Genomic DNA, 15,014 nt, shown 5'->3' on the forward strand with positions numbered 1-15,014 from the left:
ATATTTCTTCCTTTTATTCAACCATGTACTCTCCACAGATGTAGCAGAATACATGAGGATTGTTGATGCAGGCTCTTCTTGATGAAGTCATAATTTTTACATATATTTATATACTTATTAAGAAAAAACTTTTTGGGTATAAACCAAGACTGGGTTTACAAACTTATATTGTAGCCGACTTCTTTCCTCTGCAAATTCACAGTTGAATTCTGGGTTCAAAAAGTCACCTTTATAGCATTGTAGGCCTACAAATTGAAATACAAAATAATTATATAGGATATTTCATTACCTAAGACACCGTTAAAACTGTCAAAAGACAGACCAAAAGCTATTGCATTTGTTATCACACACAAGTGGGGAATGCGTTATTTTCATGGATGTCCATTATCTCAAAAACTAGAACCAATTCAGCAAAAGTAATGGGATTTTTGAATTCAGCACCCTCAAAATACCCTAAATCCATTCAAAAAACCTTGCCACCTGGAAATGTTTTTTGTATACCTGAGTAATAGGTGCAGGATAATATTAATACCAACATTGCATGTTATGCACATACAAATCCTTAATAAGATTAAGATCAGGCTTTTTCATACCTTCATACTGTATGGACGTTATAGCTCAGGGAACTTCCACGCTAATGACAAGTTAGCACATGGCGGTGAGTCCTCGCACGGTTGTGAGGCTATTGCCTGCGCTGCTATGCTTATGACGTGTGGTGCATGTGTAAATCCTACCAGCATGGCATTGGAAATGCATGAGACTGATTGGCTGGAGTCGGGTCTGGGCTGAGTACGCTGAAAATTGGCTGATTTGGGTCCCTGGCTGGTTTGGTGCATCTGTAGTATTTTTTTTTTCGTTCTTAGGAACAAAAGTAGCTAGTCTTATATTTCTGTAATGAAGTCTTACATATATGAAAAACCACAAGATGGCACTGCCTGAGCATGCCTTTTGAAATGAACTGGAATGCCACTAGCAGGCAAGCAAGTTAATTCACAGGTTCTAGGGCACAGCACTGCAGTTCCCTAATTGCTCTATTTTCCTGTCCTATAATGACATTCAGTGAGCAATAACTGACAGTTTACTACACACTTTACGTTAAGGCAGTCTGCACTGATTACAAAATCAGCGTCTTTCCACCTATGGCCACGAGTGCTAGTATTTAACCTAATATCGAAATAGCCATTTGGCTGAACAGCATCCCGACCTTTTAGAATCGTATACACCTGGATCATGTTCCCCCTTATTCTCCTTTGCTCGAAGCTAAAAAGATTCAGCTCAGCTAACCTCTCCTCATAAGACATTCCTCGAAGACCAGAAATCATTCTCGTCGCTCTACGTTGCACCCTTTCCAAGGCAGCAATGTCCTTTTTAAGGTATGGTGACCAAACCTGCACACATTATTCTAGGTGGGGTTTTACCAAGGAATTATATAATCGTAGCATCACCTCCCTTGACTTAAACTCCACACACCTACAGATATAACCCAACATCTTATTGGCCTTTTTTATTGCTTCCCCAAACTGGCGAGAGTGGGACATGGAAGCATCATCATAAATACAGAGGTCTTTCTCATAATCAGCTACCTTTACTTCAGTGGAACCCATAAAATATCTGTACTTTATATTTCTGCTCCCTGCATGGATTACCTTACATTTATCTACGTTAAATTTCATCTGCCAGGTATGAGCCCCAGTCGCTAATTAAATCAAGATCCCGTTGTAGCCTCTCTGCTGCTAGATCAGTATCTCCTACACCACCCACCTTGGTGTCGTCTGCAAATTTAACCAGTTTACTGTATATATTAGTGTCAATATCATTGATGTAAATTAGGAACAATAGTGGTCCTAAAATTGAACCCTGCAATACCCCACTATGAACGCAGGCCCACTGTGACATTATGCCTCTAATAACTACTCGCTGCTTCCTGTGTGTGAACCAGGTTTTGATCCAAGCTGCTACAGTTCCTAAAATCCCTGCAACCTTGAGTGCAAGAGCCATTTGTAGGGGACAACATCAATACCTTCTGGAAATCCATGTTGGCTATCCCTCAGAATGTTATGGATATTATGCATAACTTATTAGGATTAAACACTTGAAACACTTGCAAAAGGTGGTAGCTGGAACTGGCCATTGGATGGAAGAGGGCGAAATTGATAAATTGTGAACCATTCCCTTTATCTCTGCACCACGTAAAAAATTTGAGAAATTTACGGCTGAACAGTTAATTGACACATTAATATATTTTAACTTAATAGTGACAACATCACCGCAAGGATAAGTTTTAACTATATACATCGGCCCCTTCTTACAGTTCGCACTGATACCCCAATGATTTGTGCATTGGGTGGTATACCGGTTCATACCGAAAACCGTTTTATTATTGTTATGATATGATTTTTTTTTATACCGCAATGCCAGTTTAAATAGCCTACACAATGTTCGGAAAGTGGTGCAGCTGGAAACTGTTTGTTTAAGGGGTGACCTGTTTGCCCTGTGACACTGTTAAAAATGAACTGCGAAACATCAGAAACGGAAAATATAGCTGACACTGTAGTTCAAAATGAGACACTGGGGTTGTCAAAAATTGATTCTCACATACTAATCCATATTAAAAATTAGTATCTGATTAGATACTCATTTTCACCATTATTGATACCAACAGTGCACCTCCATCGCCACACCTCACACAGCACCATGACAGTGCAGGCACACGTGCATGCATGCACATGCACACACACTAGCGCAGCCCCTCCCCTCCTCTCAATAATCACTAAACACATTTGCACTGGTTAACACTCACATACCAAGTTAGTCAAACATGGCATATGTTGCAGTTGAAGGCACATTGCAAGCTGCTTTAGTAAAAAAAAAGTGCTATTTGGAAGCATTTTGCAGAATTGTATGGAAAGGCTAAGGATGTCGATAAGCTACAAAGTTGTGACGATGAAGTCAAGTAGCACGTCTAACCTTGCGAAGCATCTTAGACCAACATTCCGGTCTTTATGAGAAATTTTGCAAGGTCAGTAAAGCTCGCGTTCCAGCAACACTGAACTATTAAACATTTATCAAAAATGTTAACTTGCTGCGGCGCACACCTTAACATTAGCCGTTTATCTATAAGCACTTAGCCAACAAACATGTTAGCCGTATGTTATCATTAAGGTAGCGGATAGGCGCAATGGCTAATAATAAATTATAGTTAATGTGGGAACAATGCAAAAATGTAAAACTAAAAAGTGTCCTGTATAATGTGGTAAATGCCCAGTCATTCTTAAAAAAAAAATACCGTTGTATACTGTGAAACTGATATAACTTTTCGATCAACAGTGATATACAATTTTGGTCATACCGCCCAGCTCTAGTTCAACCCCATTTGGAGGTATGGAATGATGCCGCCAATAGGGATGTGGATCTTTGAGTGACTTCCTTGCCCGGGAACGCATGTTTGAAACTTCCCCAGAATAGACATGAGAGCTGCTGTGGTGCCTTGGAAACCTTGGCCAGTTACAGCCACCACCTGTTGCAAGTGTTCCAGGAGCCATTCTTCTTTATAAATGACAAAATCCTTGCTCACAACGTCACTTTCTATTTGCTGGAGCAGGGAAGATATTATTTGCGTAAATATTTATGCAAAAGATATCCTGAAGTGAGGCTGGTACAGCTGCGGTGTAGTGGTTTTGGTCGTGGCCTGTCATATAGTGCCTGTCATCTCATCGATTAGATCTTAAGTGTTTATTTAATCACATGTAATATAAGCCCTTCTAATTGTTTTTCTGGATGGTAGTTAAATAAGATGCAAAGCAATGGAATTATTTTACTTTTCATTGTGTCGTGTGTTCTTCACAACACTCACTGAAAAGCATAGATGGAGACTCGAGCAACTCTTGCACACCCCTTGCTTTTAATTAATATTAGAATGTTTGATGTACATTTCACTTTCAATTGCTGTCGCTTGCTTATAGGCACTGGTGGTGAATGGACACAGTGCAATTAATAATCAAGATGTATAGAAATACATAATCAAAAAATTAAATGGTGTGCATTGTCCCCCATCATCTCTTGCTTAAACCACACTCTGCTGAGCATGTCTGTCTCATTTAGTTTATAGTTTAGCCCATTAACTCTACCCTTTGTACTTTGGTGTAATTATAAATGAACATATGTCATTCTAAAATATGTCAACACTTTTGTCATTTTCTCGGCCACATTCCCACACTGTGCGTATGTGTGATAGTGATTGGTAAAGGAAGGCTTTTAAAGGGTGTATGCTAATCTCACTTTATAGTATACTCCTAAGTTTTGATAATGTTTGATAGAGTTAATGTGACTAACTCTGAGACTTTTGGAAGTCCATCAGTTGGTGCTAAAACTAGCATTGGCCGAAACAGCTATTAGAACACACATTAGGTAGGAATCTTGTCTAAGGCATTATATTTGAAGCAACAAACCACGGGAAAGTGTAAATTCAAATAATAAGAACTAAGGACTAACCATGGGCAAATGTGGGCCATAACAAAATCACCCAATCAATAAAGGCACAAGGCAACAAGCAATAGGTGGAATAAATTACAAGAAGAGAAACTAGGGAACACTGACAAACACTGAGGGCTAACACTAGGAAAGAATAGGAATAAGCATGGATTGGAATTAACCCAGGTATGAGCAGGGTAAAGCTTAAACAGGGACACAAAGATAAACAATAACAGACACTAAGGAACCATAAAACCAATAACTATTAAATGACAGGTGAGGCTGGCCTTTAGCCAGCCATGAACTCATGAGTAGAGGTGTTTAGCCTCTGAGCCGCACGCTCAACCAAAGGAAATACATGGCGGCCCAGGGAGCAAAGAAACATACTAGGGATTGAAGGGCTGCAAGATGCCCAGTGACACCTGCTGGCCAAATGGGGCAAGACACATAAGACAGGGTCAGATAGGCACCAATCCTGACACCTAGCTCTTGCTAAGTGTTGTCAATTTGAGAGTTAAAATAACAGAAGAAAATATTTTGCAGTATATTGCTCACTATATTGATGCTGAAGATTTGTGTCTGGTGACTGAAGTAGTCTGTTCACCTTCGAGAAGAGGAACCTCATGTTACCCTCTCCAGAGCTGATAGTAGATGAATAATAGGAGATTTTCACCCTAATAATAGTGTTCTTATAGTGGTTTAGATCAGGTATTTGAAACTTAAGGCCCGCGGGCTTCATCTGGCCTGTGGTACAATTGTATTCAGCCTGTGTGTTCATATCTTAGGTTTATCCAAACTGGTCCGCCAAAATATAGCATGCATATCATTGGCTCTACAAATCCATTGGTCATAACTATTAATTAAGATAAACATTAACAGCTAATGCTAAAATAATATTTAGTATATCAATGACAGCTAATGTATTAAATGATTTTTTTAAATGTAATTTTTTTAACACACTGCTTAAAGTGCTTGGTAAGCAATGGAAATTAAATGATTCTGTGCCATGAATGTCAGTGTTTGGAACTATTCACCGTCCCCATGACCCGGAAGTTTGCCGGAAATTCCTCCTCCTTTTTTACAATCGGTCCCTATGGGAGTGTCGCGTCTGTTTTTCTACCACTCTGCTACACTGTGCGACAGTAATAAGTAATAAGGTTACAGATCTACCCAGTTTGTTTCAGGTGAGCAGTTACTGTAGGGGTAAAGGCAGAATGATAGCTAATGTACTTAAAGGTTCTCTTCCTTTATGACCATATGAATCTGTTCAGAAAATGTGATCATCACAAGCTGTATGGATTTGGGCACATCGAAAGAGGTGAACAAAAATGATCATGGAAAATTTAATATTATGAATTAAAATGCTGTTTGAGTAAAGCATAACCAGTGAGGTAGACCTCAGACTATACTATCCCCTGGCAATGAAGTGCGTCTCTGCTTTGTCATTTTATCTACAGTATTTGAAGTCACTGCGCTGGTTTCCATACCAATGAAATCATTTACCTTTGTTTCATTTGAGCATACTATAAGCTATATGTAACTGCATCATATGGCCAACAGTATGTGGACACACCCATTAATTAGAAGAATTGGCACAACCAATACTGATGCAGGCGTATAATTAAGCTCTCAGCCATATGCAATCTCCTGCAACAAACACTGGCAGCAGAATGGGTGGTTTTACAGAGGAGATTAGTGGCTTTCAAATTAGCACCAACATAGGGTGCCGTCTGTTTAATAAGCCAGTTTGCCAAATTTCTGTCCTGGAAGAAATAGGTAGGTGAAGTGATGGTGAAGTGGTGGGATATTATCTCTCGAAGAGTCAAAAGTCAAAGCCGTTTTTAAATCCTGCCATATGTACAGGATACACAGAGGATTGAAATTGCATTCCTTTTAGACCCACATTGAATGCATGAACAAACTACAAGCAAAAAAAAAAGTTTCAAAAATTTAAATTTCAATTGCATTAAATACTATGTATAAAAGAGAAATTACAGTGCAAATCTTGTGGATCCATGGTGCAAAGGTGGATAGCAGCAGTTTTTAGTTGTTATAGTCTTTGAAGTATATTTACTATGTAGTATGTAATATGTATGTACTGTAAGTGTATAACATATATACAGTAATATGCATGTATGTATGGTGGATCCACAGTACATCGTAGTTCAGGGATGTCAAACTCAAATCCTGGAGGGCTGGAGCCCTGTGTAGCTTAGTTCTTTAACTGTTCCACCACAAATGATTTAGAGTTATGTACAGTTGTGGCCAAAAGTTTTGAGAATGACAAAAGTATTGGTTTTAACAAAGTTTGCTACTTCAGTGTTTGTAGATCTTTTTGTTTGTAAATGTTTCTATAGTATATTGAAGTATAATTACAAGCTTTTAATAGGGATGTAACAATACACTCAACTTACGATTTGATACGATTCATGATTTTGAGTTCACGATATGATTTTCTCAATTTTTTTAGCAGAATGAGCTGCAGAAAAATTTTTATTCAAAAATATTCCTTTATCTTTCTAAACTGTGCAAAACGTGTTCTCTTCTTAACAGTGCAACTGAAATTGAAAATACATAAAAAAAATGGGGCAGCATGGTGGTGCAGTGGTTAGCACTGTTGCCTCACACCTCTGGAACATGGGTTCGAGTCTCCACCTGGGTTACATGTGTGTGGAGTTTGCATGTTCTCCCCATGTCATTGTGGGGTTTCCTTTGGGTACTCTGGTTTCCCCCACAGTCCGAAGGATAAGCAGTTTGGAAAATGGATGGATGAACATTAAAAAAAAAATCCCCAGTCAAAATAGATAAATAAAAAAAATCTCCATAAACTAAGGCTTGCATGTGCAGCTTTTTAGCATGGTTTTCCCTTTTAATAATCTTCGCTCAGCTCACTGTAGTGCCAGTGGACATGCTGAAACATGTTCATTGTGCTATTTGTGTATGTTATCAGTCTTTTACAATGTTTGCATGCAGTTTTTGTCTTGTCTGTGCTTTCTCGCTGCTTTCGTTTTTGTGATTTACAGAAAGAGAAAATGCTGCCACACCGCCAATTTAAGATTGGGCGGTGCATCCATCCATCCATTTTCTGAAACCGCTTAATCCCAACTAAGGTCATGGTGGGGACCGGAGCCTATCCCGGGAACAAGGGGCACAGACAGGAACCAACCCCGGGCAGTCACCTACACACCACAGGGTGCATACACTCACACAACTACAGGGCCAATTTAGACTCACCAATCAACCTATCCTGCACGCTTTTGGACCGTGGGAGGTAACTAGAGCCGCCAGGGAAAACGGGGAGAGCGTGCCAACTCCACACAAAAAGGACCCGGGACCGAAGCCAGGACCCTCTTACTGTGAGGTAGCAGCATTAACCACTGCACCACCACACCGTCCTCAATTTCAAATTCGCTCGCCATCTCACGTTCGGTCAAAACCAAAAACTGATGTACGACGTCGACATGAATATGCAGTGACATCTGACGTCGAACTCACATTGTGAAACCAAGTATGACATTACACCAGTTTTTCTGTTAAAGTACTGTGAAGTACTCCTAAAGTAGCGATTTTCCATATCATATGATTTTCCATATCAGCCGGTTTAAATCGTGATACATTTACATGGATTTTTAACCTATTTCTGATTCATCCTTATATGCCTAGCATTTAATAAGTATCAAAGGATTTTACTGACAATTACATTAAGTTTATGCAAAGACTCCAGGGTTGGTGACAGGACTGGAACTCCAGCTACCGGAAAAAAAAACCCACACTGGTCCATTTGGACTAGTTTGTTTGTGAGGTATCGCCCACTGCATGGTTGCACTCAGGTTCTCATCCCTGAGGTGTTTTGTCGTGTGGTGGCCCCCTGCTATGTCACAATGTCACATGTGGGTTAAATGCAGAGGACACATTTCATTGTTGTGCACTGTGTGCTGTGATCTGACAACAATTATTACTGATAACCAATTTTTTTAATTCTTCTGAAAAGGATTAAGGTCTGGGGAGTTTCCTGGCCATGGCCCCAAAATATCAATGTTTTGTTCCCTGAGCCACTTATCACTTGCCTTTGGTGTCAAACAATGCATGATGGAGCACTGTTCCAAACTGTTCTTGGATGTTTGGGAGAAGTTGCTCTCAGAGGATGTTTTGGTACCATTCTTTATTCATGGCTGTGTTCTTAGGCAAAACTGTGAGTGAGCCCACTCCCTTGGCTGAGAAGCAACTCCATACATGAATGGTCTTAGGATGCTTTATGTTGGCATGCCACATTACTGATGGTAGCGCTTACCCTTTCTTCTCCAGACAATTTTATTACCGGATGCCCAAAACAATCGGAAAGGGGATTAATCAAAGAAAATGATTTTACCCTAGTCCTCAGCATTCCAATCCCTGTACCTTTTGCAGAATATCAGTCTGTCCCTGATGCTTTTCTTGGAGTGACTTCTTTACTGCCCATCTTGACACCAGACCATCCTCCAAAAGTCTTCGCCTTACTGTGCGTGCAAATGCATTCACACCTGCCTGCTGCCATTCCTGCAGAAGCTCTGCACTGACGGCTCCCCTATCCTGTAGCTGAATCAACTTTAGGAGACGGTCCTGGCACTTGGTGGACTTTCTTGGGTGCCCTAAAGCCTTTTTCACAACAATTGAACCTCTGGCCTCAAAGTTCTTGATAAATGGTTGGTTTAGGTGCAATCTTACTAGCAGGATGTTATAAAGTGTGATCAGATGCATTGTAAAATCCCTCTTTGCCATGAAAATGATCTTAATCCATCCATCCATCCATCCATTTTCCAAACCGCTTATCCTACTAGGTCGTGGGGGAGTCTGGAGCCTATCCCGGAAGCAATGGGCACAAGGCAGGGAACAACCCAGGATGGGGGGCCAGCCCATCGCAGGGCCACTCACACACCATTCACTCACACACGCACGCCTATGGGCAATTTAGTAACTCCAATTAGCCTCAGCATGTTTTTGGATCGTGGGGGGAAACCACACAACAACATGGGGAGAACATGCAAACTCCACATACATGTAACCCAGGCTGAGACTCGAACCCGGGTCCCAGAGGTATGAGGCAACAGTGTGTGAGGCAACAGTGCTAACCACTGCACCACCATGCCCCACTTTATATAATTTCAGAGTATGCAAGTATTGCATTCATATGCAAATTGCCATCAGACTGACACAAATATTAATTTTCACATTCTCAAAACTTTTGGCCACGGCTATAGTATTCTTAGCCAGGTTCTGTTGAGCCGGTATCAGAATGCATTCCTTGATGAGACTTCTAAGCACTTATGCAAGTCCCTCTAGCTAAGGGCATCTGCTAAATGTGGTAAATGGGAGAGCTGTGTGGTAATTAGGGCAAGGAGTTTAATCAGGTGTGTTAAGTGAAGGGAACCTAACAATGACCAGGACTGGAGCATAACACCCCTGCTGTAGTCAATAACAATGATGAGACCCACCACAGTTATCCTCCGAAAACTTGAAGCAAAAGTTGTGCTGTAATTTGTTGTTCAGTCATGGGTTAGCAAATTGAAGAGCAGGGGACTGAGCAGACATTTTTGGAGAGGTCCTGTGCTCAGTATGATGGTGCCAGATGTCTTGCCGACTTGCATGGCTTGTGGTGTTTCAAATCAAGTTGGGTCAAGTAATTTTATTTTCATTTCAGCCATATACACAGTACACAGTGAAATGAAAAATTGTTCCTTCAGGACCATGGTGTAACACAAAGAGCAAAAACAACACAAGACTACGCATGTGCAATTTACAGGACAAGACAACATATAGTGCAGTCAACAAAAGCAGTAACAGTACTAGTTTGTACTAGTTTGTAACACTGCTACTACTTCTCAGTGAAAAAGTCTAGCAGCAAATTACAGAGACTGCCCAGCTGGTGCAGTTTCTGTATCAGATATTGAGGAGTGATGGAATTGAATGCTGAACTAAAGTCTATGAACAACCGTCTCATTTGAGAGTCATTAGTGTCCAGGTGGATGAGGGCTGAATGGAACAATTGACGTTTTGAAAAGAAGACAGATTACGGATTTAGCATTTTATGGTTCAGTTCCGGAGGTTGGTTTGTTGGTTGTAAGTGGCTGTCTGCTTGAACATGTCCCAGTCTGTAGTGTCAAAGCAGTGCTCAAGTGCCAAGGTGACCTTCTGGCCATATCCGTACCTACTTCAGAACTTGCTTCCACCTTTGGTCTGTATGCTGGTATAAGCATAACAATGGTGTGGTCAGAAAAGCCTGATTGGGGGAGGGGTGAACTTCTGTATGCTCCTTTGTGTATTGTGTAAACCAGGTCAAGGGTATTGTTTCCTCTTGATCACAACAACAACAATACTGGAAGTCGTCGACTTATGATCTATGTAACTGATCAATTTTATGACTGTTCCGAGACCACACATCTGTGGCCACGACTGTGCCACATCCCTGCGATGGGCTGGCCCCTCAACCTGGGTTGTTCCCTGCCTCGTGCCCATTGCTTCTGGGATAGGCTCCAGACCCCCCACGACCCAGTAGGATAAGCGGTTTGGAAAATGGATGGATGGATGGATTAAAGTAGCCATTTGGCTGAACAGCATCTAGACCTGTTAGAATCTTTTATGCCTGGATCATGTCCCCCCTTAATCTCCTCTGCATGAGGCTGAACAGATTCAACTCAGCTAACGTCTCATCATAAGACATTCCTCTAAGACCAGCAATTATTTTTGTAGCCCGACGTTGAACCTTTGTCCTTTTTAAGGTATGGTGACCAAACCTGCACGCAACATTCTAGGTGGGGTCTTAAGAAGGAATTGTAAAATCTTAGCATCACCTCCCTTGACTTAAACTCCTCACACCTAGAGATGTAACCCAACATCCTATTGGCCTTTTTTATTGCTTTCCCACACTGGCGAGAGTGGGACATGGAAGGATCAACGTACACACTGAGGTCTTTCTCATAATCAGCTACCTTTGTCATGTAATAAATATAATAAATCCTATAAGTGACTTCTTAGCATTTTAGTTTCAAAATAATTTAAGTATAAGCGTACCTATATTATAGAGGTCAGACATGAAATGCAGTGATGAATCTGTGGCTGACATTTTTGAAAAGGCAAGGAAGTTTCCCAGTGATAGTGTCAAGGCAAAGGGCATTACACAAAAGATTGTGGAATTCATTGCCTTAGATGATCAACCATTCTCTGTCGTAGAAGATGTAGGATTTCGTAGGCTGATCGAGCACATTGAGCCCCGTTATGTCATGCTGAGCAGACGACATTTCTCAGACGTGTGTTTACCTGAGCTGTTTAATGTTGTTGCAACTCACGTCCATGAGCATATAGCTGCAGAAATTTCAGCAATCAGTTTCACGACAGACATATGGAGCTCAGACGTCAGCCTTACCAGTATGCTCAGTCTAACCGCACAATGGATCGACGCTGATTTCCAGCTGCAAAAGATTCTGCTCCATTCACAAGAGTTTCGAGGGTCACATACAGCAGCAGCCATTTCTGATGCATTCGCCAATATGTTCGACACCTGGCATATCGACCGATCTAAAGTGCATGTTATTGTGAGTGACAATGCAAGAAATATGGCAAACGCGATAGAAGACAGTCAGCTGAAGGGAATAAGGTGCATGGCCCATACACTACATCTGGTTGTGAGTGATGGAGTGTTGTCTCAACGCAGCGTAAAAGACGTACTGGCTATAGGCAGAAGAATTGTTGGCCACTTTAAACATTCACAGTTGGCCTATTCCCGCTTACAGTCTATGCATGGTCAGTTTGGAACACAAATAAAACGGTTCCAGCAAGACGTGAGTACGCGGTTGAACAGCACGTATTACATGTTGCAAAGCCTCTTTGCGCAAAAGCGAGTCTTGGCTGCATATAGCGCAGATCACGAGCTCCCGGTGACATTCACTTCACACCAGTGGGTCCTAATAGAGAACATTCTCTCTCTTCTTGCCCCCTTTGAGCAGCTAACTAAAGAGATCAGCTCCTCTGATGCATCTGTAGCGGATGTTATTCCTTTAATCGCAGCACTAAAGCGTCTCTTAACCAAAGTGTTTGAGATGGACCACGGAGTGAAAACAATGAAAAGTACACTCTTAGAGTCTGTCAGCACACGTTTCACTGAGATCTATTCGGATCCTCTGCACTTCAACGCGACTGTACTTGATCCGCGTTATAAAGATCATTACTTGGATGCAGAAATAAAGCAGCGTGCACGAGAAATGATCCAGACCGCGATGGATGCCGAGAACCTGCGGGGAGATGGAGAGGGAGCAGCGCACAGCACAGGAGAAGGAGATCAGAGCGCAGGAAAAAAGACTCGTCTCTTTGCACCAGATGAGGGTCATGCACCCTCGTTGTCTGATATGTTGAGTGAAATCCTGCAAGAAAGTGCCTCAAATAATAATAGGTAGGCTATTCTGTTATGTTCTATTCTGACTTAGGCTACTATATATGTGACTATCAGATTGTAGCCATATTTCTGTTTTTTTTTTTTATGTAGCCATAAAATTTGACAAAAATTTTAATTTATGCACTGGCCCTATTTAAATACACTTTCTCAAATGTCAGGCAGATGACAAGCTCAACCACTCAACAGCTAGATGGTTATCTGTCTGAAGTCCCCATCCCCAGAAGTGATAACCCTCTTGTCTACTGGAAAAATAATCACGGCCGCTTTCCTGACCTGGGAAAGATGGCACGCAAGTACTTGTCTGCTCCGTGCACAAGCACTGACAGCGAGAGACTGTTCAGTGCTGCAGCCCATGTTCTCGATGAGAAGAGGAACAGACTTCACTGTAATAAAGCAGAGAAGCTACTCTTCATCAAGAAAAACCTGCCACTTTACCTCAAGAAGTAGAATGGGCTTGTCTAGTGTTTAAATATTTATTATCCACTTTGCACATCTGCAATTCTTGGTGCATTTGTTGTTGTTAACGTTCTACAGTTAACATATGGGCTATGGCAATCTTTGTTTTGATACACTATTATGTTGTAGGCCTACAGAGAAAATATTGTATCTTTAAGCAGTTGGACTTGTTCTGAATGCACTTTCTTGTAGTAGTCCTACAGAGCAAATTTAAAATACACTAGACTTAAATGCACTTTGTTTTTATGAGAGAACATATTTAATTTTACAACCTTTCAGCAGGCCAGAAGGCCTGTACATTGTTATTTAATGTACACATGAGTGCGGTTAAGTTAAACATTTAAGTTTGAATTTTATTTTATTTTATTTTATACTGTGCATTGTTGCAATGTGCTAAATAAATATTTTCATAATTTGTAACTGATTTATTCTTTGAAACTTTAATATTAATTTATGCAATCGCAATGCCTTGATTTTAGTAAGGTTAGTACACAGTCATAGCCATAAATGCAATGATACTAATTATTGGCATAATTTCTTTCGGTGTTTCGGTTTTCGGCCTTCGTTTCCTCTTTTTTGGTTTTCGGTTTCGGCCAAGAATTTTCATTTCGGTGCATCCCTAGCAAGAATGACACGTGAACTCAACCCAGAATGTTCCTTATTGGCTATGGAGATCGAACCAGGAACTTTCGCAGTGTAAGGCGACAGCATAAACCACTGTACCACCATGCCACGGTATTAGGCACTTGTAACATTTAAATAACTTACGCATTGTCTGTCTGCAATTCTTTGCCAAACTCCCTGGGTTTATTTATGGCTTCAGTATTGCCTTTTTTTTAGCGATTATATCTTTCTATCATACAGCTCCATCGGCAGCAGAAAAAAATACCGCTCTCGTTTTACATGCTTTCCGACTCATTTGATCAACCTATCATTCATCCATTCATTTGGGCTTCTTAAATATCTCAGGTGTACACATTAAGTGAGACTACACAAGTCTATCTTGTATGAGCCTTGATTAGGTAAAGCTGAACTGCATTAGTGAAACAATGTTAAGCTAAGTTTAGAGATGGTGCTAATTTGAATCTGACTTTTTGGGGAAAGTCCTTGTATGTGCCACGCCCCTCTGATCGACCACGTGTGATTCCCCGATTTGTGGTCACCCGTTTCCTGTTATTTCGGCTTATCTTGTGTATTTAGTCTGCGTCCAAGTTAGTATCCCCAGGTCTGACATTTATGCTCGTCACTGTCTGCCCTGTGTCGTCCCTAATATAAACCCTCATATCCCACGTTCCCACAGAACCAGTTCCTTCGTCTGGTCCACCATCCGGCGGCTCAGGGCGGGAAAGCGGTGCAGCATCAACACTATTTATGGTGGGGATGGTGCGCTGCTGACCTCAACTCGGGACGTTTTGGGTCGGTGGAAGGAATACTTCGAAGACCTCCTCAATCCCACCGACACGCCTTCCGATATGGAAGCGGAGTGTGGGGACTTCGGGGTGGACTCGCCTATCTCGGGGATGGAGGTCGCTGAGGTGGTCAAAAAGCTCCTCGGTGGCCAGGCCCCGGGGATGGATGAGATTCGCCCGGAGTTCCTTAAGGCTCTGGATGCTGCGGGGCTGTCCTGGTTGACACGCATCTGCGGCATCCCGTGGACATTGGG

The 15,014-nt window shown here is 41.4% G+C and overlaps 2 protein-coding genes across 3 annotated transcripts in view; both read left to right on the forward strand.

Annotated features, from left to right (window-relative positions):
* LOC125724453 (rho guanine nucleotide exchange factor 2-like) overlaps window positions 1–15,014 on the forward strand; it is a 68,934-nt gene that overhangs the window by 8,148 nt on the left and 45,772 nt on the right. The window lies entirely within an intron of this gene.
* LOC125724466 (zinc finger BED domain-containing protein 4-like) lies at window positions 9,318–13,736 on the forward strand. The gene is made up of 2 exons (XM_049001177.1): window positions 9,318–12,892; window positions 13,054–13,736. The coding sequence occupies exons 1-2, from the start codon at window positions 11,538–11,540 to the stop codon at window positions 13,340–13,342; spliced, it is 1,644 nt and encodes a 547-aa protein (XP_048857134.1). The 5' UTR covers window positions 9,318–11,537; the 3' UTR covers window positions 13,343–13,736.

Source organism: Brienomyrus brachyistius, unplaced genomic scaffold (assembly GCF_023856365.1).
Source record: "Brienomyrus brachyistius isolate T26 unplaced genomic scaffold, BBRACH_0.4 scaffold56, whole genome shotgun sequence".
NCBI classification, from domain to species: Eukaryota; Metazoa; Chordata; class Actinopteri; order Osteoglossiformes; family Mormyridae; genus Brienomyrus; species Brienomyrus brachyistius.

Excerpts from the sequence above, each read along its gene's own strand:
- LOC125724466 (XM_049001177.1), top strand. The coding sequence starts at position 11,538 with ATGAAATGCAGTGATGAATCTGTGGCTGACATTTTTGAAAAGGCAAGG. Across the intron at positions 12,893-13,053 it reads AGTGCCTCAAATAATAATAG|GCAGATGACAAGCTCAACCA; the intron begins GTAGGCTATTCT and ends CTCAAATGTCAG.